The sequence below is a fragment of the Cyprinodon tularosa genome, unplaced genomic scaffold (genome assembly GCF_016077235.1).
Source record: "Cyprinodon tularosa strain WSP-4 unplaced genomic scaffold, ASM1607723v1 ctg806, whole genome shotgun sequence".
Taxonomy (NCBI): domain Eukaryota; kingdom Metazoa; phylum Chordata; class Actinopteri; order Cyprinodontiformes; family Cyprinodontidae; genus Cyprinodon; species Cyprinodon tularosa.
In genome coordinates, this window is record NW_024039570.1 from 72,654 (window position 1) to 100,614 (window position 27,961).

The following is a 27,961-nucleotide window of genomic DNA, read 5'->3' on the forward strand; positions in this document are numbered from 1 at the left end:
TTGACTTGGGTCTGCGTGCGCAAGAGGGCTCGGCTGTGACGTAGCACTAGCTCCGCCCATAACAGGAAGTGTCCGTTTTCTCAGACACTGCGATGAGCTGATGGAAATTTTTGAGCTGCGACGTCAATAGAATCGAGTTTTTCATTTGGAAAACCCAGAACTGCTTCTGTCGGAGATTCTCCACTGCTGATCGGAAGGTGTAAATAAATCAGAGGAGTCACCGCAGCGCCATGTGTGAGCTGTGAAGGAGAAGCTGTGGGATTTGTTGTTGTTGTGGGCTAAGAGTCATCCTGCTAACGGTGAAGAAGTTGAGCTCTACAGATACGGAGCATCTCTTAACGCCCAGCTTTTAAATAAAGGTAAATGTGGGAACAGATCGTAGAAACAGGAAGAACTTAAGCTGTTATTATGTCGTTTTTCACCTCTCTAGCATCCCGCTGACTCTTCCTCCCTTACCCCTCCTCTTCCCTTTTGAATGAGATCATCAAAACAAGCCTAAACATCTTCCTCAGTTGATGGCATTATTTCCTACACCTCCAACATGGTTTCATAAAAGCCTCTGCAGCTGTCACCTGTTATTCTGCAGGATGCCTAAGGAGGGAGACCGCTCTGAGGGCAGAGGAGATGAGGAGTTAAAGGATGTGTCTGAGGGGAATGCAGTGAAGAGGAGCAGGGCCAACACACCGAGCCCCCACAGAGGAAACACTCCACAAGGTGAAGAAACGGTTCAGCATCAGTTCAAAAGAATATCATGGGAATCATTTTGGTTCATCAGGTTATATTAGTGAATCTGACTAATTAAAAACATATTTCATTGCAGACATTTATGAGAGGTATATATGTAATCTCAGAATCCTGACTTTTTTCTCAGGATTCTGACTTTAATCTCAGAATTTTGACTTTAATCTCAGAATTCAGACTTTTTTCTCAGGATTCTGACTTTAATCTCATAATTCAGACTTTTTTCTCATAATTCTGACTGTTTTCTAAGGATTCTGACTTTAATCTAATATTTATGACTTTTTTCTCATTAATTCTGACTTTTTTCTCAGATTCTGACTTCAATCTCAGGAATGCTGAACTTTTTCTCTCAGAATGCTGACTTTTTTCTCAGGATTCAGAACTTTTTTCTTTAAAATTCTGAATTCTTTTTTCTCAGGATCTGACTTTCAATCTCAGAATGCTGACTTTTTCTATCAGAATGCTGACTTTTTCTCAGATTCTGCGTTTGATCCTCTGGGAATCTGAGTTTTGATCTATATTCTGACTTTTTCTCAGGATTTGAACCACTTCAATCTCAGAATGTGACTTTTTTTCAGAATGCTGACTTTTTTCTCAGGATTCTGACTTTTTTCTCAGAATGCTGACTTTTTTTTTTTTCTCAGGATTCTGAGGTGTTTTCTGATCTCAGGATTATGATTGATCTTCTAGTCTGACTTTTTCTAAGAATGCTGACTTAAGACTCAGGGATCTCTGGACTTTTTCTCAGGATTCTGAGTTGATCTCAGGAAACTGAGTTGATCTCATTGTTCTGAACTTTTTCTTCTCTGAATGCTTGACTTTTTTTCAGAATTGCTGACTTTAATATCAGGTTTCTGACCTTTTTTCTTCAGGATTCTGACTTCAAATCTCAGAATTCTGACTTTTTTCTCAGGATTCTGACTCCTTTTTTCTCAGGAATTCTGACTTCAATCTCAGAATTCTGACTTTTTTCTCAGGATTTGACTTCTATCTCCAGAATTCTGACTATTTTTCAGGATTCTGAACTTTTTTTCAGGATTCTGACTTCAATCACAGAATTCTGATCTTTTTTTCTCAGGATTATGACTTCAATACTCAGAATTCTGACTTTTTTTTCTCAGGATTCTGACCCTCTCCTTTTCCCTCTTTTTCTCAAGGAGGATTCTGACTTCAATCTCCAGAATTCTGACTTTTTACTCAGGATTCTGACATTCAATCTCAGAATATCTGATTTTTTTCTCAGGATTCTGACTTTTTTCTCAGGGATTCTGACTTTTTCTTCTCAGGATTCTGACTTTTTCTCAGTGATTCTGACTTTTTTTTCAGGGATTCTAAATTTATTCTTCAGAATTCTGAACCTTTTTTTCTCAGGATGTCTGAGTTTGATCTCAGGATTTGAGTTTGATCTCATAGTTCTGACTTTTTCTCATCAGACTGCTGACTTTTTTCTCAGAAATGCTGATTTAATATCAGGATTCTCGACTTTTTTCTCAGGATTCTGACTTTTTTTCTAGGATTCTGACTTTTTTTCTGGATTCTGAATTCAATTCTGAATCTGACTTTTTCTTCAGAATGCTGACTTTTTTCTCAGGATTCTGCGTTTGATCTCAGGTTTCTGCGTTTGATCTCATAGTTCGACTTTTTCTCTCAGAATGCTGACCTTTTTTTCTCAGAATGCTGATTTAATATCAGGATTCTGACTTTAATTAATAATTCTGATTTTTTCTCATAATTCTGACTTTTTTTTTTTCCGGATTCTGACTTGTAATCTCATATTCTGACTTTTTTTTACTCAGGAATGCTGACTTTAATATCAGAATTCTTACTTTCTTCTCAGGATTCTAAATTTATTCTCTGAAATTCTGACATTGTTTGCTCAGGATTTGACTTTATCTATTGTTCTGACTTTTTCTCTCAGAATGCTGATTTTAATTTCAGAATTCTTACTTTCTTCTCAGGATTCTAAATTTATTCTTCAGAATTCTGACTTTTTCTCAGGATTATGACTTTTTTTTCAGCCAAGGGATTCTGAGTTTGATCTCAGGATTCTGAGTTGATCTCATTAGTTATGGACTTTTTCTCTCAGAATGATGACTTTTTTCTCAGAATGCTGATTTAATCTCAGAAATTCTGACTCTTTTTCTCATATTCTGACTTTTTTCAGGATTTGGAAGTTTATATTCATATTCTGTATTTTTCTCTCAGGAATGCTGACTTTAATATCGAATTCTTACCTTTCTTCTAAGGATTTAAATTTTATTCTCAGAAATTTGACTTTTTTCTCTGGATTCTTGACCTTTTTTTCTCAGGATTCTGGAGTATGATCTCAGGATTCTGACTTTAATATTCAGAATTCAGATTTTTTCTCATATTCTGACTTTTTTCTCAGGATCTGAATTAAATCTAATAATTCTGACTTTTTTCTCATAATTTCTGACTCTTTTTTTCAGGAATTCTGACTTTTAATTCATAATTCTGGCTTTTTTTCTCAGATGCTGACTTTAATATCAGAATTCTTACTTTCTTCTCAGGATTCTAATTTTATTTCTCAGAATTCTGACTTGTTCTCAGAATGCTGGGACTTTTTCTCTGGATTCTGAGTTTGATCTCATAGTTCTGACTTTTTCTCTCAGAATGCTGACTTTTTTCTCAGAATGCTGATTTAATCTCAGAATTCTGACTTTTTTTCTCAGGATTCTGACTTTAATCTCAGAATTTTGACTTTAATCTCAGAATTCAGACTTTTTTCTCAGGATTCTGACTTTAATCTCATAATTCAGACTTTTTTCTCATAATTCTGACTTTTTTCTCAGGATTCTGACTTTAATCTAATAATTCTGACTTTTTTCTCATAATTCTGACTTTTTTCTCAGGATTCTGACTTTCAATCTCTTCAATTTGACTTTTTCTCATAATTCTGACTTTTTTTCTCAGGATTCTGACTGTGAATCTCATATTTCTGACTTTTTCTGAGGAATGCTGACTTTAATATACAGAATTCTTACTTCTTCTAGGATTCTAAATTTATTATCAGAATCTGACTTTTTTCTCAGGATTCTGACTTTTTCTCAGGATTCTGAGTTTGATCTCAGATTCTGAGTTTGTGATCCAGGATTCTGAGTTTGTCTCGGATTTCTGAGTTTTATTTTTGATCTCATTAGTTCTGATTCTTTTTCTCTCCAGAATGCTGACTTTTTTTTTCTCAGAGAATGCTTGATTTTAATATCAGAGATTCTGACTTTTTTCTCAGGGATTCTGACTTCAATCTCAGAATTCTGACTTTTTTTCTCAGGATTCTGACTTTTTCTCCAGGATCTGAGTTGGATATCAGGATTCTGAGTTTGATCTCATAGTTCTGACTTTTTCTCTCAGAATGCTGATTTTTTTCTCAGAATGGATGATTTAATATCAGGATTCTGACTTTTTTCTTCAGGATTCTGACTTCAATCTCAGGATTCTGAGTTTGATCTATAGTTCTGGACTTTTTCTCTCTGAATGCTGACTTTTTTCTCAGAATGCTGATTTAATATCAGGATTCTGACTTTTTTCTCAGGATTTCTGAGTTTGATCTCATAGTTCTGACTTTTTCTCTCAGAATGCTGACTTTTTTCTCAGAATGTGATTTAATATCAGGTTGTCTGACTTTTTTTCTCGGATTCTGAGTTTGATTTCCCTCAGGATTTGAGTTTGATTCTCATAGTTCTGCCTTTTTCCTCTCAGAATGCTGAACTTTTTTCTCAGGAAATGCTGACTTAATATCAGGATTCTGACTTTTTTTCTCAGGTTTCTGACTTTTCTCTCAGAATGCTGACTTTTTTCTCAGAATGCTGACTTATATCAGGATTCTGACTTTTTTCTCAGGATTCTGACTTTTCAATCTCAGAAATTCTGACTTTTTTCTCGAGGATGCTGCTTTTTTCTCAAGGGATTCTGTAGTTGATCTCAGGATTCTGAGTTAGATCTCAATAGTTCTGGACTTTTTCTCTCGAGGAATGCTGACTTTTCTAGGATCTGACTTTTTTTCTCAGGATTCTGACTTTTTTCTCAGGAGGGATTCTGACTTTTTTCTCAGGATTCTGAGTTGATCTCGGATTCTGAGTTTTGATCTCATAGATTCTGACATTTTGTTCTCTCAGAATGCTGACTTTTTTCTCAGAATACTGATTTTATATCAGGATCTGACTTCAATCTCAGAATTCTGACTTTTTTTTCTCAGGATTCTGACTTTTTTCTCAGGATTCTGAACTTCTAATCAATATTCTTGACTTTTTTTCTCAGGATTCTGAGTTTGATCTCATAGTTCTGACTTTTTCTCTCAGATGCTGACTTTTTTTCAGAATGCTGATTTAATATCAGGATCTGATTTAATCTAATAATCTGATTTTTTCTCTAATTCTGACTTTTTCTCAGAATTCTGACTTTAATTAATAATTTCTGACTTTTTTCTCATAATTCTGATTTTTTCTCAGGATTCTGACTTTAATCTCATATATTCAGAGCTTTTTTCTCCATATTTCATTTTTTTATGACTCTTTTTCTCAGGATTCTGACTTTTATTAATAATTCTGATTTTTTATCATAATTCTGACTTTGTTCTCAGGATTCTGACTTTAATCTATAATTCTGAATTTTTTCTCAGAATGCTGACTTTAATATCAGAATTTCCTTATTTACTTTCTCAAGGATTCTAAATTTATTCTCAGAATTCTGAATTTTTTTTCAGGATTCTGAGTATTGATCTCAGATTCTGAGTTTTGATCTTCTAGGAGTTCTGACTTTTTCTCTCAGAATTGCTGACTTTTTTCTCAGAATGCGACTTAATATCAGGTATTTCTGACTTTTTTCTCTGGATATGACTTCAATATCAGAATTCTGACTTTTTTTCTCTGGATTCTGACTTTTTTCTAGATTTCTGGGACATAATTCAGGATTCTGACTTTTTTCTCAGGATTCTGACTTTTTTCTCAGGATTTGAGTTTGATCTCATAGTTCTGACTTTTTTCTCTCAGAATGGCTGACTTTTTTCTCAGAATGCTGACTTAATATCGGAATTCTGACTTTTTTCTCAGGGATTCTGACTTCAATCTCAGAAATTCTGACTTTTTTTTCTCAGGATTCTGACCTTTTTTACTTCTGGATCTGACTTTTTTCTCCAGAATGCTTGACTTAATATCAGATTTGACTTTTTTCTCCGGATTCTGACTTTTTTCTCGGATTCTGACTTTTTTCTCAGGTCTGACCTTTTTTCTCAGAATGCTTGACATTAAATATCAGGATTCTGGATTTATCTTCAGGATTCTGAGTTGATCTCATGTTTTGAATTTTTCTCTCTAGAATGCTGACTTTTTTCTCAGGAATGCTGACTCCCTTATTATCCAGAATTCTGACTTTTTTCTCAGGATTCTGACTTCAATCTCAGAATTCTGACTTTTTTTCTCAGGATTCTGACTTTTTTCTCAGGATTCTGACTTCAATCTCAGAATTCTGACTTTTTTCTCAGGATTCTGACTTTTTTCTCAGGATTCTGAGTTTGATCTCAGAATTCTGACTTTTTTTCTCAGGATTCTGACTTTTTTCTCAGAATGCTGACTTAATATCAGGATTCTGACATGTTTCTCGGCATTCTGACTTCTAATCTCAGAAATTCTGACTTTTTTTCTCAGGATTCTGACTTGTTTTCTCAGGATTTCTGAGCTTCAATCTCAGAATTCTGACTTTTTACTCTCAGATGCTTGACTTTTTTCTCAGGAATGCTGACTTAAATATCAGGATTTCTGACTTTTTTCTCAGGAATTCTGAGGTTTGATCTCATAGTTCTGACTTTTTCTTCAGAGTCTGACTTTTTCCTCTCAGATTCCTGACTTTTTTCTCAGGATTCTGAGTTGGATCTCGGGATTCTGAGTTTCTCATAGTTATGACTTTTTCTATCAGAATGCTGACTTTTTTATCAGGAATGCGGATTTAATATCAGGATTCGACGTTAATCTCATTAATTCGACTTTTTTCTCAGAATGCTGACTTTAATATCAGAATTCTTCTTTCTTGTTCAGGATTCTAAAATTTATTCTCAGAATTCTGGGACTTTTTCTCAGGATTTCTGACCTTTAATCTCATAGTTTGACTTTTTCTCTCAGACATGTCTGACTTTAATATCAGAATTCTCTTCTTTCAGGATTTCTAAATTTCATTCCTCAGAATCTGACTTTTTTCTCAGGATTTCTGACCTTATAATCTCATAGTTCTGAACTTTTTCTTCTCAGAATGCTTGACTTTATATCAGAATTCTTACTTTCTTTTCAGGATTCTAAATTTATTCTCAGAATTCTGACTTTTTTCTCAGGATTCTGACCTTTTTTCTCTGGATTCTGTGGTTTGATACGCAGGGATTCTGAGTGGTTTGATCTCATTGTTCTACTTTTTCTCTCAGAATGCTGACTTTTTTCTCAGAATGTGATTTAATCTAGAATTCTGACCTATTTTCTCATTAATTTTGACTTTTTTTCAGGATTCTGATTTAATCTCATGAATTCTGACTTTTTCTCTCGAATGCTGACTTTAATATCAGGAATTCTTACTTTCTGCTCAGGAGTCTAAATTTATTCTCAGAAATTTGACTTTTTTCTCAGGATTCTGACTTTTTTCTTCAGGATTATGAGGTTTTGATCTCAGGATTCTGGAGCTTTGATCCTCCATAGTTCTGACTTTTTCTCTAAGAAATGCTGCTTTTTCTCAGTGATGCTGATTTTAATTCAGAATTCTACTGTTTTTCCAGGATTCTGACTTTAATCTCAGAATTTTGACTTTAAATTCAGAATTCAGGACTTTTTTCTACAGATTCTGACTTTAATCTCATAATTCAGACTTTTTTCTCATATTCTGACCTTTTTTCTTCAGAGGATTCTGAATTTAATCTAATAATTCTGACTTTTTTCTCATAATTCTGACTTTTTTCTCCAGGATTCTGACTTTAATCTAATAATTCTGACTTTTTTCTCATAATCTGACCTTTTTTCTCAGGATTTCTGACTTTAATCTCAGAATTTTGAATTTAATTTCGAATTCAGACTTTTTTCTCAGGATTGTGTGGACTTTAATCTCATTAATTCAGACTTTTTTCTCATCAATTCTGACGTTTTTCTCTGGGATTCTGACTTTAATTATTAATTCTGACTTTTTTCATAATTCTGAGCTTTTTTCTCAGGATTCTCGACATTAAATCTCATATTCTGACTTTTTTCTACATAATTTCTGACTTTTTCTTCAGGATTCTGACTTTAATCTCATAATTCTGACTTTTTTTCTGAGAATGCTGACTTTAATATCAGAATTCTTACTTTCTTCTCAGGATTCTAAATTTATTCTCAGAATTCTGACTTTTTTCTCAGGATTCTGACTTTTTTCTCAGGATTCTGAGTTTGATCTCAGGATTCTGAGTTTGATCTCAGGATTCTGAGTTTGATCTCAGGATTCTGAGTTTGATCTCATAGTTCTGACTTTTTCTCTCAGAATGCTGACTTTTTCTCTCAGAATGCTGACTTTTTTCTCAGGATTCTGACTTTTTTCTCAGGATTCTGAGTTTTGATCTCAGGATTCTGAGTTTGATCTCTAGTTTCTACTTTTTTCTCAGAAAATGCTGACTTTTTTCTCAGAATGCTGAATTTTTATATCAGGATTCTGACTTTTTTCTCTGGATTCTGAGTTGATATCATAGTTTCTGACTTTTTTTTTCTCTCAGAATGCTGACCTTTTTCTCAGAATGCCTGATTTAATATCAGGATTTCTGACTTTTTTCTCAGGATCTGAGTTTGATCTCAGGGATTCTGAGTTGATCTCATAGTTCTGACTTTTTCTCTCAGAATGCTGACTTTTTTCTCAGAATGCTGACTTAATATCAGGATTCTGACTTTTTTCTCAGGATTCTGACTTCAATCTCAGAATTCTGACTTTTTTCTCAGGATGCTGACTTTTTTCTCAGGATTCTGAGTTTGATCTCAGGATTCTGAGTTTGATCTCATAGTTCTGACTTTTTCTCTCAGAATGCTGACTTTTTTCTCAGGATTCTGACTTTTTTCTCAGGATTCTGACTTTTTTCTCAGGATTCTGAGTTTGATCTCAGGATTCTGAGTTTGATCTCATAGTTCTGACTTTTTCTCTCAGAATGCTGACTTTTTTCTCAGAATACTGATTTAATATCAGGATTCTGACTTCAATCTCAGAATTCTGACTTTTTTTCTCAGGATTCTGACTTTTTTCTCAGGATTCTGACTTTAATCTAATAATTCTGACTTTTTTTCTCAGGATTCTGAGTTTGATCTCATAGTTCTGACTTTTTCTCTCAGAATGCTGACTTTTTTCTCAGAATGCTGATTTAATATCAGGATTCTGACTTTAATCTAATAATTCTGACTTTTTTCTCATAATTCTGACTTTTTTCTCAGGATTCTGACTTTAATCTAATAATTCTGACTTTTTTCTCATAATTCTGACTTTTTTCTCAGGATTCTGACTTTAATCTCATAATTCAGACTTTTTTCTCATAATTCTGACTTTTTTCTCAGGATTCTGACTTTAATCTAATAATTCTGACTTTTTTCTCATAATTCTGACTTTTTTCTCAGGATTCTGACTTTAATCTCATAATTCTGACTTTTTTTCTCAGAATGCTGACTTTAATATCAGAATTCTTACTTTCTTCTCAGGATTCTAAATTTATTCTCAGAATTCTGACTTTTTTCTCAGGATTCTGAGTTTGATCTCAGGATTCTGAGTTTGATCTCATAGTTCTGACTTTTTCTCTCAGAATGCTGACTTTTTTCTCAGAATGCTGATTTAATCTCAGAATTCTGACTTTTTTTCTCAGGATTCTGAGTTTGATCTCATAGTTCTGACTTTTTCTCTCAGAATGCTGACTTTTTTCTCAGAATGCTGACTTAATATCAGGATTCTGACTTTTTTCTCAGGATTCTGACTTTTTTCTCAGGATTCTGACTTTTTTCTCAGAATGCTGACTTAATATCAGGATTCTGACTTTTTTCTCAGGATTCTGACTTTTTTCTCAGGATTCTGACTTTTTTCTCAGGATTCTGACTTTTTTCTCAGAATGCTGACTTAATATCAGGATTCTGACTTTTTTCTCAGGATTCTGACTTTTTTCTCAGGATTCTGACTTTTTTCTCAGGATTCTGACTTTTTTCTCAGAATGCTGACTTAATATCAGGATTCTGACTTTTTTCTCAGGATTCTGAGTTTGATCTCATAGTTCTGACTTTTTCTCTCAGAATGCTGACTTTTTTCTCAGAATGCTGACTTAATATCAGGATTCTGACTTTTTTCTCAGGATTCTGACTTCAATCTCAGAATTCTGACTTTTTTTCTCAGGATTCTGACTTTTTTCTCAGGATTCTGACTTTTTTCTCAGGATTCTGAGTTTGATCTCAGAATTCTGACTTTTTTTCTCAGGATTCTGACTTTTTTCTCAGAATGCTGACTTAATATCAGGATTCTGACTTTTTTCTCAGGATTCTGACTTCAATCTCAGAATTCTGACTTTTTTTCTCAGGATTCTGACTTTTTTCTCAGGATTCTGACTTCAATCTCAGAATTCTGACTTTTTCTCTCAGAATGCTGACTTTTTTCTCAGAATGCTGACTTAATATCAGGATTCTGACTTTTTTCTCAGGATTCTGAGTTTGATCTCATAGTTCTGACTTTTTCTCTCAGAAAGCTGACTTTTTTCTCAGAATGCTGACTTAATATCAGGATTCTGACTTTTTTCTCAGGATTCTGACTTCAATCTCAGAATTCTGACTTTTTCTCTCAGAATGCTGACTTTTTTCTCAGGATTCTGAGTTTGATCTCAGGATTCTGAGTTTGATCTCATAGTTCTGACTTTTTCTCTCAGAAAGCTGACTTTTTTTCTCAGGATTCTGACTTTTTTCTCAGGATTCTGAGTTTGATCTCAGGATTCTGAGTTTGATCTCATAGTTCTGACTTTTTCTCTCAGAATGCTGACTTTTTTCTCAGAATGCTGATTTAATATCAGGATTCTGACTTTTTTCTCAGGATTCTGACTTCAATCTCAGAATTCTGACTTTTTTTCTCAGGATTCTGACTTTTTTCTCAGGATTCTGAGTTTGATCTCAGGATTCTGAGTTTGATCTCATAGTTCTGACTTTTTCTCTCAGAATGCTGACTTTTTTCTCAGAATGCTGATTTAATCTCAGAATTCTGACTTTTTTCTCAGGATTCTGACTTCAATCTCAGAATTCTGACTTTTCTTCTCAGGATTCTGACTTTTTCTCTCAGAATGCTGACTTTTTTCTCAGGATTCTGAGTTTGATCTCATAGTTCTGACTTTTTCTCTCAGAATGCTGACTTTTTTCTCAGAATGCTGATTTAATATCAGGATTCTGACTTTTTTCTCAGGATTCTGAGTTTGATCTCAGGATTCTGAGTTTGATCTCATAGTTCTGACTTTTTCTCTCAGAATGCTGACTTTTTTCTCAGAATGCTGATTTAATATCAGGATTCTGACTTTTTTCTCAGGATTCTGAGTTTAATCTCAGAATTCTGACTTCTTTTCCCAGAATACTAGTTTTGCACCGATACAAGTATCGGACAGGGCCCAGATCTAGCACTAAAATGGAGGTATCAGTATCGGAGAGTACCAACAAATAGGGCACTGATACTAGCCTAGTAATCTAGCCCCATCCACCAGCAGCCAAAATCATTTTTGCCTGTGAGCCGATTAGCCTTGATCTGTGCCCCAGGCCTTAGAAGTGGCTGGCCAATCACAACGCAGAGATGTCTTTTGAATCTCTGGATCCAAAGCGGGCGGGGTTTTGAGGGCGAGACGACAAAGCTGCGCGACGCTGGAGAAAGCAAAACAAGGAAGATGGCAACAGCTATTGAACAGTATCATGCACTGCAGCAGCTCTCAATGGAGCGCTCCATTGAAAGTTAAAAGTTCTCTTTTCTGTCGCTTTTGTTCAATAAAAGTTCGTTTTAAGATCATTTGAGGCGAGCATATTATAATCTAAAGCATCACTATATGCTCCATTTAGCGATTTAACACGTAATTTAAAACATTTTCCAAAGTTGAGAGGACTTACTACGTCACAGTCAGTTGAGCTCATTGGTCAGAGCGTTGGCCAATAGGCACAGACATGGTCTGAAAGACAACGGGTTATTCTCATCAACAATCTTCTGATGTCTCATTCATCCAGACTAAATTACACATTTAATCTCACATTTAGCCTGGTTTGTCAGGCTACGCCGATACCATTTTGAGAGCCAAAAGTTTTTTCAACTATTGTCACCCGTTCCAGTTAGGCAATAAAAAGTTCTACTGGATTCACTTTGGATCAGTCTTTTTCCTGCTTCACAAAGGTAGGCAGTAGTGATGCTGAGATGAAGCCTCATGAGGCATTGAACCGTTTGGCCAAATTGCTTCAACGATCCCCACACTCCATTAAGCTTCATTTGAAGATGTCACCACCTACTGGTGGAGTGCAGAACTACAGTTAGTAATGTAAACTGATTTTTTTGCAATTGTTTTTCTTGTTTTTTTCCCATATAAGTTCCTTTGAAATTAATGACTGGTCTGTATAATAAAATCTTTTGTAAGATTTGTATGTGTAAAATTTCTTAGAAGAGAAAAATCACTGTTTTCTGCCATTTTAGGGAAATAAGCTCCAGCAGACAGTGAAAGTGCTTGTGCAAATTGGGAAAAGATAAACAAAATGAAAGACGTTAGTCGTTTTATTCAAACATAATAGTTTTTCAAGAGTTTTTGGTTTTAATCAGGTTGGAAGTTATGTGTTCAACCAATCTTTTGGTCAATCCAACCAATCTAACTTTGTTAGTGCTTTTACGCAATCTATATTTGTACTAGGGCAAACAATACAAATTAGTCACATTAGCCACAAAAAAACTTTCAAATGTCTGAGGTGGGTCTTGTACCATCAACTTCAACTGTGACCAGCGGCTCGCTCAGATTTTGATCATTACATTGTTTAATCAAACCAAACTAGATTTAACCAACTAGATTGGTTGTTTTTTCCAACAAATCTATCGTTAGAATCTATTCAAACGCTATCCAACTCTCCTACAAACTTCCACATCTTTACTGAATACTGAGGCTGTTAGATGCCTGCCGAAGTTTCGGACAAGCTGGAGCCCTTCCCAAAGCGGTCACTTGGTATGGCGGTGTAGCGAGGCTTCGGACGTCATCTATTTTGACTCCTCTCCCAAATGAAGCAAGCCTCGATACGCGCCTCTTGGAAACTCCCCCTCCATTACTCGACACACGCCTCGAAGCCTCGGCTCATCTCATAACATCACTAGTAGGCAGCAGCTTGACAAAACCATGATGGCAATTATTTTACATCCCAGGAGGAGGCAGTTCTTCATATATACACACACACTCATCAATTTCAAACGGATGGTATCGGTATCAACCAATACTGCGCAGCCAGGTATTGGGTATCGGTATCAGGGCCAAAAAATGGCAACGCTATATAATCCCTAATTAAAGGTTGTTGTTTTTTTTTGGAAAGGTACTTCTAATGTGAGAAACGAGCTTCATTGAAAAGCGTTTTCTAATTTATTGCATATAATAAAAAAGTAACATATCACTGCATTGGACTGAAAAAACATTTTATGAGGCAATTAAGAATTCAGATCTAAAACATAAATGTTTGATTGAAGTCGGATACATTTGAAATGTCTTTAGTTATGTTCTTTTGAATTGCTTTTCATTTTAAGTTTAGAGGAAATAAATATTCGCAGTGACGGTGCATACATGAAACCATGATTTTAAACTCTAAATTCCTGTCAAATCTGACATGTAGTCTCTGCAGATTGCTATTTCACCTCGTTCTCAATAAACAGGATTTATAGGTCTTTTAGGTTGTGGTTTGTAATGTAATAAATCTATGCTGTGTTCTCACAGCCAGCCCACCCAGGTTTGTTTCTGTGGAGGAGCTGATGGAGACTGCTAAAGGGATGACCAACATGGCTTTAGCTCATGAAATCATTGTCAATCAGGACTTGCAGTTCAAGCCAACAGAGCTTCCTGAAAGAAGGTGAGGGTTTGATTCAAAAGCCTGGCAGTTCTCCAACTGTTTAAGAATTTAACTGCTGAAGAAAATTGGACAATCTTCTTTGTTCTGCCACAGTTTGGAGCGCCGGGTGAAGGAGACCATGCACCAAGCCTTCTGGGACTGTTTGGAGGATCAGCTGAAAGAGGATCCTCCATCATACCAACATGCCATCAAACTTCTGGGAGAGATTAAAGAGGTGAGGATTGATCCATTTAGCTCAATAAAGGGATATTTTAACTAAGATCATGTAAAAGCTCTTAAAGTCCATGTAAAGTCGCAATAAATATGTGTTTTCAGTTTATCAAACCACATAAATGTGTGTTTTTAATCACTTAGCTAATTTTGGATGTTTAAAACCACAGCTAAGCGTTTAAAATTAGCCTGATGTCCGCTGCAATGCACTGCACTGCTATGGCAACATGAAAAAACTTTTCCGTGTACTATGACAACGGCTTGCCATCTTACAGGGAAAGTGGAGAAACCAAAGCATTCTCAGAATTCCATGCTGTGACGTCACAGCGCCACCATTTTAGCCACAGCAGTGATTCAGGTCATCCTTTTAAAGGAATAGTACACCCAAAACATGATTAGCCTTCATTTTCTACTCACCCCCATGCTGAACAACACTCTGGAGTACTTTTTTGATATCTCAAAGGCATCTGGAGATCTGGGAGGCTTCTTGCTGTCTGCTGACATTCAAATAATGGAGGTCTATGGCGCCCGAGACAGAAAGGTCCATAAAAGTCCACAAAAAACGTGTCAATATTCCTCCATACTGCTCGTCCAATGTATTCCAAGTGTCCTGAGTGGGTAGCGTCCAGAATTTACTCGAAACGAAGTCATTTAGAATGTTTTTAGAGCATAAACAGTAGTGTATAGGATTTCCTAAAAGCGCGCACATGCGCTTTCACGATGCTACGGAAGCCGGCAGACCAAACCAGATGAAAGCGCGCATTCAGCGTCTGCTCTGCCGATAATGCAAGCGTAGAAGAAGAAATGTGCTGTTTACCTGTGCAAAGAAAGAAACAACGAAAGAAAAATGTCTGAGGACTTCAGTGTTGAGGAAGAGCATGAGTTCTTTGCCGAGCTGAATGCGCACTTTCATCTGGTTTGGTCTGCCGCGGTTTGCGTAGACTCGTGAACGCGCTTTCAGGAAATCCTATACACTACTGTTTATGCTCTAAAAACATTCTAAATGACTTCGTTTCGAGTAAATTATGGATGCTACCCACTCAGGACACTTGGAATACATTGGACGAGCAGTATGGAGGAATATTGACACGTTTTTTGTGGACTTTTATGGACCTTTCTGCCTCGGGCGCCATAGACCTCCATTATTTGAATGTCAGCAGACAGCAAGAAGCCTCCCAGATCTCCAGATGCATTTGAGATATCAAAAAAGTACTCCAGAGTGTTGTTCAGCATGGGGGTGAGTAGAAAATGAAGGCTAATCATGTTTTGGGTGTACTATTCCTTTAATGCAGGAACTGACATGTGTTGAGACTTGAAAAGGAAAAATAACTAAATAATGCCGGAAACTGCTCCCCAAGGATGCGGGTTAAATCTAGAGTTAATTTCTCCATTGTGAGATCTGTAAAGTTCAATTATTAAAAAAAACACAACGGTTGGGAGACTTCTTACACAATTAGAACAACACAAAAACACATTTATGACATGCTTAATAAGAAAATGGCAAAATTCTAAAATCGACTCTAAACTTGTACTTGAATTTGGTTTAAAGTCTTTTATGCAGTCATAAAGTGTTAGTTGTTGTATTGAAAGTGTCCTAAATATTTTCGCAATCAAGTTAGATTCTCCTGCAAATATTCAGAATTCATCATATTTTCATCAGATATCTCAAGAGTTTTGTCTGATCTGTAAATTGTCTTTATATTTTATTTCTCTCTCCCAGCTCAGGTATTTTTTTTCTCCCACGCTGTTTACATTTATGGAATGGAAATGTTCATTTTTCATTTTGTATACACTCTGTGTATGCTAAATAAAAGTTGTCTAAGATCTACGATGTGATCTTGGATTAAAGGTCTCCACGGTTTAAGTTTTTCATAAGTATTGTCCATACGAAGCTACATTTAAACAAATGTAATAACCTGTTAAAGACGACACTATGGTTACTCTAATCTGGATAAATCTCAGCATGACTGTATAAACCAGGGGTGAGCAACACGAGTCCTCGGGTGCAACTGTCCTGCAGCTTTTGCTTGCCTCCCTGCTTCAGCACATCTGAAACAAAAGACCAAATTGCCTCCTTAGCATTTTTGTCAGGTGTGTTGAAGACGGGATGCATGCAAAAGCTGCAGGTCGGTGAAGCTGGCAGACCGATGATGCTTACCCCGTTATAGACGTTCCTCTGTATCTCATGAAAAAGCAATTTTCTCCATTAGTTTACTTTGCTTTTTAATTTTTATATAAGATTTTTATTAGATTCAGATTCAGATTTTTTTTATAACTGATTTTCAAACATGTAGATTTAAAAACTAAAAAAAATCGCTCTCTGGATGAGATCTCTACATGTAATGTTAGTCTGGAACCTGCTCAGGTGTGATGGTTGATTGAAATGTTTGTTTTAGGGCTGCGTAGTTGTAATAAAATAAACATAATATGGTATAAAAAAGATTATTTAGATTTACTGACTTTATTCACAACTATCTTCGTCAAACATCAGTTGCATCCTATCAGTCCATCTATGCATCCGTAACACGAAGCTGGATTCATTCTTAGCAAGGCTAGTCACCGTGGTGACGTACTCTGAACGCAATCCTGCTCCGGGTCAGGCTAGCTTTCAGGATTGATCTGAATGCTAAAAAATATTCCACCCAGCAGCCAATCAGCTGTGCAGGAAATGATGATGTGGCCTTGAGATTGAAGACGCAATTTTTATTTCAGAGGGAAAAAGAACCAAACAGAACATCGCAATAAAGAAGCCTGAAAAAGCAGCTAAACGCTCTACAGTCTCTACACTTCAGTTAACGATCAATAGATTACTATATTACGATTATTTTTGATAATCAATTTATCACGATTAATCTGATTGTTTCAGCGCTAGACTGCAAGTAATCCCATCAGGGGTTCTACAAAAATAAGGTAAAGTCAAAGCAAACACCTTTAAAGACTATCACAGTCTGAGAAAATATGATTTAAAGCTATTAAAATCTTGTTTTAAAAGATGAAAAGCTGGAACTTCTTTATTCGTCTCCACTGTTGTAATATAATAGCATTTATTGGATCAAGTCTTCAGAAAAAACAGATCATGCAGTTTTTTAACTGAGTTTCAGAGATGGTCATTTAGGCTGCGTTCACACTGCAGGCCTTGATGCTCAATTCTGATATTTTTGTGAAATCTGATTTTTTTGTGTTGCTGTTCACATTTTCAAATATATGCGACTTGTATGTGATCTCCTGTGTGAGCTGCAATCATACAAAGCAAGTGTCCCGCATGCGCAGTAGAAGATGCAATGACATCACAGGCCAGCTTGCTCTGTGTTTACGGAAGTAAATATGGAAGGTAGTGCTTCCATATTTCAACTATAAAACACAATCTTTTGAATATGGTGAAACATAAATGCTGCTCTCCGCATCAACGTTTGTATCTTTTCCCTTTACAACCTCCCATCCAGACGCTGCTGTCTTTTTTGCTGTCCGGCCACGGACGCCTTCATTCCCGCATCGAAGAGGTTCTTGATCTGCCGCTAATCCAGCAGCAGGCTGAAAACGGAGCTCTAGATATCGGCCAGCTGTCCCAGTTTATCATTGAAATGATGGGTTCTCTATGCGCCCCATGCAGAGATGAGGACATCAAGAAACTGAAGCCGATCACCGACCTTGTGCCTCTGCTGAAGTAAGCCTTACTGTGAGAGACACACCATTATTAGCGCTACAGTTAGCCAACACTGTTTTATTTTTAGACCTTTGTCATTTCATGCAGAGGTCAGCTTGTTGTTAAGTGATCTTCCTTTGGCCAAATGGGAACATGGAGATTATATATTTTTTAGCCTCAATGGTGCAAAATTTATTTAATAGTATTGTGAACAAAACAGAATTAACAGAACATATTTTAGGTGACTCAAATATTAATTTAATAGGCATATCTATAAGTTGCTCGAATGCAAAATCACCATCTGCAGCTGTGGATTTGCCAGAATACAATGTTTTCAGAAGAAATGGAGAGACAGGGGGAGGTGGCGGTTTATTAGTTTATGTTAAAAATCACCTTAAAGCTGAAGTCTGTAAGTTTTTAAAAATCACTTTTTTGTCATATTGGCTAAAACTGTCCCTATGCTCAGACAGCAGTACATGTGATATGTAACCTGTGAAAAAAACTGCTTCAATTGGTCCCGCCTACTGCCTGTATTTCAATCTGGAAAGAATAATTCGGCGAGTCAAAACAACCAATCACAGCCAGAGGAGCGTCTGATGGAGTGTCAATCACAGCTCACACACGCTGAATCCACCCCCCCTTCTGGTCGCATGCGGTAGCCGCGCAGATGCTGTGAGAGGGGTGGAGCTTGGAGGTGCGGCATGAGTGAAGCAGAGAGGGTGGGGGAGTGGCGTGAAACCTGTTTTTCTTCAAATTTTCAGTCGAAGTCTGCTCTCTCCTCAATGTTACAGACTGCAGCTTTAAATGTGATTGGCCAGCAGAAAATGATCTTGAATGTATTGGTTTGAACATAATACTGTTCACCACAGTGTCACTTACTCTGATCTGTATCTACTGCCCCTCATCTGCAAGAGACATATTTTAAGTTTAACTGGAGTCTATTTTGAAAGAATGCAGCTCTTTAAGGGAAATCATTTTCATGGGTGACATAAACATCAACTGGAACAATAAAGTGGACAAGGCAAATGTTGATGACGCAATATTGATTTAATGTAATTTAGCATTAAAATCATGCAGCAGCACATACCAGGTGGTTATTAGGAATCAAACAGGCCTATTTTACCACAGATATTCTACGTTTAGTAGCTCCACAGCAGAACTCTAATCTATAGCTAGTAAATACATATCTGCTGACGTCACAGGGAGAACACTGGTGGAGCTAGCTCAGCATTCTATAATGGAGATGGATGGAAACATGTTCCAGAATGTCTGGAAATGGTTTGTGTGGTTGAACCATGGACTAGTTTGAGCTCAGGAGAGGGTAGTGATGCTGAGGAATATGGTGGCATCACACCTTCTAGGTTAGAACCAACCAGAGTGGACCTCTAGCCTACAGAGTCAGACTCTGAGGGTGACAGTAATATGACCGCAGCAGAAAACAAACGTCTGCGGAACACGGCTTTCTACACCTCTGCTACAGATAGCATAACATCTCATTAGTCTATAGAATATAAATGAAAGCTCTGAATGGAATCAGATGTGCCCGTTTCCATCCCCCAAATAAAAAATACAGCATAAGTTCCTCTGAAATTTCAGTTTAAACCACAAACCTATTAAACACCTGATGCAGAACTCAGAACCACGTTATTACCACAAAGTTAGCCTCTGAGTTAACAGAAGATAAAAACGGTAAATTTTGGGTCATTATCGGAGATGGCAGCAATCTGCGATCTAAGCTCCTCATCAGCCTCTGTTTTTTTTTTATGAATATTTTGCTCTTACACCGTAGATATGGCTGCTGACAGCTGCTCACCGTAGATATTAACTGAACAGCAAAGCGACTCTTACCATGAGGGAACAATCTCATTTAACCTGCTTCACCCATATTAAAAGCAGCTGGGGGATCCTTAGGAAACTTAAATTCTTAAATTTAACTTAAATTCTTATGGGGGCTGAGACAAAAGGCTGCGCCCCTTTGCAAAGGCATAGCTGTAACTAAACCCATTAAAACTCCAGCTGTCAATAACAAAACCACTGATCCAGCTCTCAGTCCTTGTCATTCCAGTTTTCTCCCACTAAGTGGCGCTAGAGTCCTCTGAATGGCAGAGGTTTCCTGATGAAAACTGTTTATCCAGACATGCTTGAAATTACTACATTAATCATTGGTATTAACCTCTTGATCTGCAAAAAAAATAAAAAATACTAGAAAATGTCACTACTGTGTCCTCAGCACTTTAAACTGACAGATGAGTATAATTTAACACAGGTCATTAATGGGCCAACAAGAGTAACAAGCTGGTCACAAACCGCAATCCATTTAAAGGAATAGTACACCCAAAACATGATTAGCCTTCATTTTCTACTCACCCCCATGCTGAACAACACTCTGGAGTACTTTTTTGATATCTCAAATGCATCTGGAGATCTGGGAGGCTTCTTGCTGTCTGCTGACATTCAAATAATGGAGGTCTATGGCGCCCGAGGCAGAAAGGTCCATAAAAGTCCACAAAAAACGTGTCAATATTCCTCCATACTGCTCGTCCAATGTATTCCAAGTGTCCTGAGTGGGTAGCATCCATAATTTACTCGAAACGAAGTCATTTAGAATGTTTTTAGAGCATAAACAGTAGTCTATAGGATTTCCTAAAAGCGCGTTCACGAGTCTACGGAAACCGCGGCAGACCAAACCAGACGAAAGTGCGCATTCAGCTCGGCAAAGAACTCATGCTCTTCCTCAACACTGAAGTCCTCAGACATTTTTCTTTCGTTGTTTCTTTCTTTGCACAGGTAAACAGCACATTTCTTCTTCTACGCTTGCATTATCGGCAGAGCAGACGCTGAATGCGCACTTTCATCTGGTTTGGTCTGCCGCGGTTTCCGTAGACTCGTGAACGCGCTTTTAGGAAATCCTATAGACTACTGTTTATGCTCTAAAAACATTCTAAATGACTTCGTTTCGGGTAAATTATGGACGCTACCCACTCAGGACACTTGGAATACATTGGACGAGCAGTATGGAGGAATATTGACACGTTTTTTGTGGACTTTTATGGACCTTTCTGCCTCGGGCGCCATAGATCTCCATTATTTGAATGTCAGCAGACAGCAAGAAGCCTCCCAGATCTCCAGATGCATTTGAGATATCAAAAAAGTACTCCAGAGTGTTGTTCAGCATGGGGGTGAGTAGAAAATGAAGGCTAATCATGTTTTGGGTGTACTGTTCCTTTAATATTCCCAACGAGGTCTAAAGGAATTTTAAAGACTTGATCTCCTATCAGGTCTTTCTGATCATAATTTCTCCCAAAGCTAGATCTTACCTTTTCATCCCTAAACACCTGCAACAGCATCTGTAGGCTGAACTTGAACAGATAAATTGATCAATTGTAATACAAATGGTAGATAGTTTTAATCAAACTATCAACATTTTAACTCGGTTTTCCCTGAAGTTTAGAAAGCATAAAGATATTTATCTTATATTAGCACTGCCAGCCCACACCAGGAGCTGTGACACCTACATAAGTTGTAAAACCTCCTTGAAACGTTGGTGAACACATGGGGAAATGATCCGTTTCCTTGAGTCTGTTCACCTAATCTTATTGTGATTTTACGTTATTTGTGTCTTATCTGTATGTAATTACTATGTTCTCTCCTGTAGCATCTTGTTTATTATCTACTGTTTTTACCTGCTTTAGGACAGCAAATGCAAATTAGCTGTTGTGCTAATTGCTGCATATTTACATTGATGCTTAACTCATGTTGATGAGTGCGCGTTGTCCTTATTGAAATAGATAAACAGAAATTTTACAAATGCACACGCTTTGATGCTAAGCAGTGACTTACAAGTTAAACACTTTTTACTTGTTTTCTACCTCTGTTTAGGTCCATTTTCTCTGTGCTGGACCTGATGAAGGTGGACATGGCTAACTTTGCAGTGAAGAGCATTAAGCCACATCTCATGCAGCAGTCGGTTGAGTATGAGAGGAACAAGTTCCAGGAGTTTCTGGAGAAACAACCAAGTAAAGAATGGCCCCTTTGCAAAAACCCCTTGTGTTTTACTACATGGTGGTGTCAAGTCAGGGGTAATGTTTAGTTTTTTCTTGCCGAAGGATGAAAAAAAAGCAGTTCTTTGTTTTATTTTCAAACTATAACTAAAAACAGAAAGTAAATTGGCTGAATGTACACCGACCTTTGAGCTCCAGGTTAATCAGATCCATTCACTGGGCATGATACGCCCAAAATGTTTGATCTTCATTTGGTTTGGTTTATGTTCACACTACGCTTTTAAAAAAAGGACCAAACAACTGGAAACAAGTCATGCAGTTGTATCAATTCCTGACTGATGAGCAAGTGAGCGTAACGTTAATAATAAATCAATGAATGCAGCTTTCTCTATTTACCATTTGATTTATAGATGCCTGAAATAAGAGTTTATATTCCTTAAATCCAGAATTAACTCTAGGTAGCAGGAATCTATTTCCTGTTTTGGATGTTATTTCAATAGGAGCTTGATCTCACATGGACTCCCTGACTGACCAGTGTCCCCTGAACACCAACATGCCAGCTGCAGGTGTACTGACTGATAGTTCTGTCATCACCCAATACAAATGTAATTTAATTACAGTGGAGTTACATACTATATACTGATGTAGCCTAATAAAATGGACAATTTCCTCTAAGAAGAACCAATGTGGTCACTTAGCGAAGGAATAGATTCGGATTTCAGCTGACTGATTGAGCAAGACTCCGTTGAGCAAGTCTGATGCGCTCGTAAAATTTGTACCTGATAGATTAGAAATGGGAGAAAAATGGTGAATGTGACATTTTCTCTTAAATTGCTCGTAAAAACGATTTAAGAACAAATCTTTTTGTGTGAATGCTTCTTGCATGAGGCCCATTGGTCCTAAAAAGAATGATGTATATATTTTTTTAGATTTGTGCAATGTTTACTTTGGATAGGAGGAGGAGATCCCCTGGGAATCTCAAACATATTTTGTGCACCACTCCTACTGAATAATAAAAGACGAATAAAATATGTGAAACCCTTCTGATTTCCAATAAAAAGAGATTTGAAACTATGGTTAATAGTCAGGGTATGTTGCTCTGACATACTGTCCGACTATTTGCCCATTCATTCCAATGACATTACTTTTCTTGTGTATAACAGAGCGGCTCTGCTTAAGAATTGACATCAGTGCCCTCTAGTGGATTATAACATTACAACACTTAAAGAACATTTTTCTAATCAGACCTGACCAGTTAAATAATTTGGATAGCATAAATACTAATCTAATAAACATTTAAATATCATTTATAATTTGTTTCCATCTCTAGTTTTAACCGAAGTGTTTGCTGGATAGTTGTGTTTAGTTGATCATCACTAGAATCCACTTTCTGTTCAGTTAGACCCACATTTCCAGTGTTTGATCATCTGTTCTGCACCATGGTTCTGATTTTTTTAAAACCTTGCCCAAATTAACTGAACTATCCAGAACAGTGTCATCTTTTTTGTTTAAAGCCGACCAATTGTGCAAATTAACACTGACATTTACTAACAAAATAAATAAAACCTGTTGAGGATTTAATTCTTTACAATATGCATGTTTGTGAGTTTTTCCTCTGTCTTTTGGGTTGTCACGATACTAAACTTTTCAACTCGATACCGATACTAAGGAAAATATTCGATTCTCGATACCATTTTCGATACCACAAGGATAAAAACAAAGACTCCAAAATTCTACAGAAATATTTTCATTCATAAATAAAATACAATAAAGGTTGTATGCTGTGCATAATATTAAGCAAGCTTGATAAAAAAAACTTATAAAATTAAAATAAAGTGTTCCTTCCTTGGCTATGCTTTGCACACATAACAATGACACTAGCCAAACCGGTTAAGAAACAAAAATAATTCTCAGCAGCTGCACCTCTTACAAAAAAAAAAGTCTGAAACTGAAAAGTGCGGAGAATTATTCAATCACACAGTGTTCTGAAAGTGCATTGTCCTCTATTCTGCACTCTAGATAAATGACTGTTTAGGTACCACTGGTGGTGGCTCTGTATCGATACTTTTAAAAACTAGTATTGTATCCGGATACAACGTTTCAGTATCGATACTTTTGACAACCCTACTTTACCCTGATCTACTCCCTGCCGCTGCTGTGAAGAATAAACATGTCCATTTCTTTCAGATGCCTTAGACTACACAGAGAAGTGGCTGGAGGAAACGGTGAAATCTCTGAGAGAAACAGACGGTTCTGCTGCTGCTTCCAGTGACCCCCCTTCCCTCCTCCCATTAAATGTTCATAATCACGCTTATCTTCGCCTGCTCAGGTGGGATCATGCTTCAGACCCTTTCCCAGAGGTAAATACTCAGTCCTCGTCCTTCATTTTTTTGGTTTATTTATTTCCTGCTCATAAGACGGAACATTCTTTTCTCCCTTCTCCCAGACGGTGCTGATGGATCAAGTTCGGTTCTTAGAGATGCAGCAGGAGGTGGAGCGGTTAGTTCTGCTCTCCTCTGTGCTCCTTGTTGTCTACACCACCACAGGAGACGCCATCTCTGGCCTCCCAGGACTGATGGAGTCGCTTAAAAACACTGTCAGTGTCATGCTCACAGAAATGCACGTTCCGTGAGTACAAATATATAAGTCCTGAGCTACTCTGATGCTCAATTTGTTATGTATCCAGTTGGTTTTAATGTTTTAGCAGTTATTAGATCTTCATGCAGCCATGAACTCATCTGTAACCAAACATATTAGAAGCCATGGATTCCAGTGGGACTGATATCTGACGTAATTGACACTTATTCTGAAAATCAAGCTGATACAGTAGCCGCCTTTACATTTACCATCAAATTACTGAATTACTAAGACAAATTTTTTCTAAATAACAAAATTGCAGTTTTGAAAAACTCATCTTAGAAATCAGTAGAAATTCTTATAGTTTGCACAAGCTGCAACGGAAACACTTTTTCGCATCATATGAGTCACGTGATTTCAAACGCGCCCCTACTGCCTTGGAAAAAGACAAAGAAGACTGGAAGTTGTTGGAGGATGAGAGTGCGGCAGATTTTGATAAAGGACAAGACCATTTTTTTCCCATTTATTATACAACAATGAGCGTCATCACTCTTGAGCCTTGGCTGACATATGGATATATCGTATGTGTTGACATCTGCTGCTGCCATGTTGTTTTCAAGTGTTTTCAAGAATTATCACATGAATAGATACTGTTTATTACCTGCAATTTATTTTATGGAAATACCACAACTTTAATCTGAAGATTTCCCTTTTCAGAATTAGCAGAATATCATCATAGTTTTATGGACATTTGTAATGAAAACAAAACTAGTACCTCTCAAAAGTATTACCGTATTTTCACGACTATAAGGCGCACCTAAACGTCTTTTTTTCCCCTCAAAATGTGGGGTGCGCCCTATGGTGCGGTGCGCCCTATCTGCGGACGTTGTTGAGACCACCATGAGTATGTGAGAACCTTAAAGGGGGAAGTGTGGGCGTGGCTTGTGTATAAAAGAACAGAACAATTTTTCCATCCGGACCAGGACTACAGTTGCTCAGCGACGTCCGGCGGATTATGATGAAAAGCTGGCGAGCTTCCACTCTTTCTGCAGCAAACACATCGCTGACAAAGTCATCCAGCCAAGCCACATCACCAACATGGACGAGGTGCCGCTCACTTTCGACATCCCGGTGAATCACACCGTGGAGAAGAAGGGGACCAGCACTGTAGCGATACACACAACGGGGTATGAAAAGGCGTCGTTTACTGTTGTGCTTGGCTGCCACGCAAATGGACAGAAACCTATGGTGATTTTTAAAAGAAAGACTTTGCCTAAAGAGACTTTTCCAGCTGGAGTTGTTATTAAGGCGAATGAAAAAGGCTGGATGGACGAGGAGATGATGAAAGCTTGGCTGAGGGAGGTGTATGTAAGGAGACCAGGTGGTTTTTTCCACGCATCACCATCTCTGTTAATTTGTGACTCCATGCGTGCCCATCTCACATCCGATGTTAAAAAAAAGGTCAAAGAAATGAACGCTGTGCTTGCTGTTATTCCGGGAGGTCTGACAAAGGAACTTCAACCGCTCGACATCGGTGTGAAGCGGCCGTTCAAAGTAAGGCTGCGAGCGGCGTGGGAGCGATGGATGACAGACGGAGACCACAGTTTCACTAAAAGTGGAAGGCAGCGCCGGGCAAGTTACGCCACCGTTTGCGGATGGATTGTAGATGCTTGGACTAACGTTTCTGCTGGGACTGTTGTTCGAGCTTTCGAAAAAGCCGGCATCATTTCCAAGGAGCCGCCCGGCACGGAAAGTGACTCTGACAGCGAAGAAGAAGGGGAAACTGGCATGTCGGATTTAGCGCAGCTGTTTAATTCAGAAACAGAGGAGGAGGACTTTGAGGGGTTTGATTAATACTCTGTAATAAATACTTGAATAAAGCACAATCATACTCAGTTTTGCTCCAGCTCTATTTTTCTACCTGAAAGCTTAATTCGACAGCAGCCTCTGGGCCGCGGCGCATCCGGGCTCACCTCGGCAGCTGGCAGGTGTTTTTTCATCTAAATAATCTAAATCTTTTTAAGTGAGAAAGTCCACCTGAAAATTTAATCATTGCAGTCAGTTCATCCAGATTATTATCCTGCCTATGTTTTAAGTTAATTTATGCGTCAATAAACTGTATCAGAGGAGTAATCACAGCCCTGTGTCATCAGCGATGTGTCTCTCACGGCCGGTTCCCAGGTTTGAATAATACTTTGTAATAAATACACCTTGCAGCTTTGTTTGCTGTGATCAGTGGGAATAAAGTAGTTTTAATATGTTTTTAAGTGGGAAAATCCACCTGAGAGGACATGTACCTGTATATAAAAAACGCGCCCTATAGTCCGGTGCGCCTTATGTGTGTGTTAAATACAGAAATGGCACACATAACTGAGACTGCGCCTTTTAGTACGGTGCGCCTTATGGTCGTGAAAATACGTTAAACCTTTTCGACATTTGTGATGCTATGGCAAACTTGGAGCAACGCAGTTTACATATTTTATGAGGTAGAGCAGAGTGTTGTAGTCAAGACCACTCGGACCGAGACAAAGGAGTACAGAGACTGAGACAAGACTTTAGAGGCCGAGACCAAGACCGTACAAAGTCTTGATCTCTAGAGGTCTTGGTCTCAGCACTCATTGGTCTTGGTGGGTGTGGTCTTGACTGCAAGGCAAGTAGAGCAGGAAAAAACTGTGGGGAATGGAGGGAATATTTCCTAAATAACTAACAATTGCATGTACCTACCAGTTTTATACATCTAGGATCTGATCTTCACAGATTACAGATAAGAGATTGGTAATCTCTTCACCAGTATATGACATATATATGATATGTCATGTCAAACCCTGATACCACAGCCATGAATGGTCAGATTCCCTAAGTTTAGTAGTGCAATAAGTGGGTGTGCAGGTGATCTACAAAGAATGCTGCACAAGACCTGTAAACTGGTTCGGTCCTGCCCATTAAAATAAACAGTGAACCATTAAAATGAAAAGTGAACACAATAAAATGAACACTGCTGTGGCCATAAAAGAAAGAGCAGTTTCTAAACCATGTAGATAGAGGTAATAACATTGGCAATACTAAATCATTTTCAATGCACACCTCAAATGGGAAGCCTAAGTGCTAAAAACAAAAGGGAAAAATGAAACATAATTTTATGTAAAGCTGTGTTTTACTGAAAGAATGAGGAGGAAAAAAATCCTTTTTCCCCAAATCCATTTTTTTCCCAGGTCATTCAACATGCAGGAGGCCTTAGCGACCATTGGGGAGAAACTGTGTGTGGAGCTGAGCCAGTGTTTAAGCCAACATGGCTTCCCTTCCCTCACAGCTGAGCGTAAGAGCACTCTGAAGGGGCAGATCTCTGCCACCATCCATCCAGACAACACAGTCCGAAAGCTAATGGGTAAGACTCGTTCCCCTTCCTTACATCCCTTCATGTTGCAGCGACTAAAGAAAAACCTTCCTCGTCTTCCTCTTTAGACTCTCGGATTCAAAGCTATCTCCTGGCTGCCCTGGAATCCAGTCAGCACAAGACACCTCCTCCTCTCCCAGGAGGTCTGGCTCCGGTCAGCAGGGAACTTGGAGAGCTCTCGGTCCGCTTCAGCCGCCTGGTCAACTACAACAAGCTGGTTTTCTCTCCGTTCTACCAGAAGATCCTCCAGAATGCACCAACTCCTGAAGAGGGCCCTAGCATAGAGACATAAAGCCCCCCCCCCCCCCCC

The 27,961-nt window shown here is 37.8% G+C and overlaps 1 protein-coding gene across 1 annotated transcript; it reads left to right on the forward strand.

Moving 5' to 3' along the window:
- The first annotated feature begins 45 nt into the window (after positions 1–45).
- On the forward strand, positions 46–27,961 carry tcp11l1 (t-complex 11, testis-specific-like 1). The gene is made up of 10 exons (XM_038271693.1): positions 46–359; positions 587–714; positions 13,694–13,826; positions 13,920–14,040; positions 17,480–17,700; positions 21,559–21,695; positions 23,868–24,040; positions 24,127–24,308; positions 27,470–27,642; positions 27,720–27,961. Exons 2-10 carry the CDS (start codon positions 588–590, stop codon positions 27,941–27,943), a joined length of 1,491 nt encoding a protein of 496 aa, XP_038127621.1. The 5' UTR covers positions 46–359; position 587; the 3' UTR covers positions 27,944–27,961.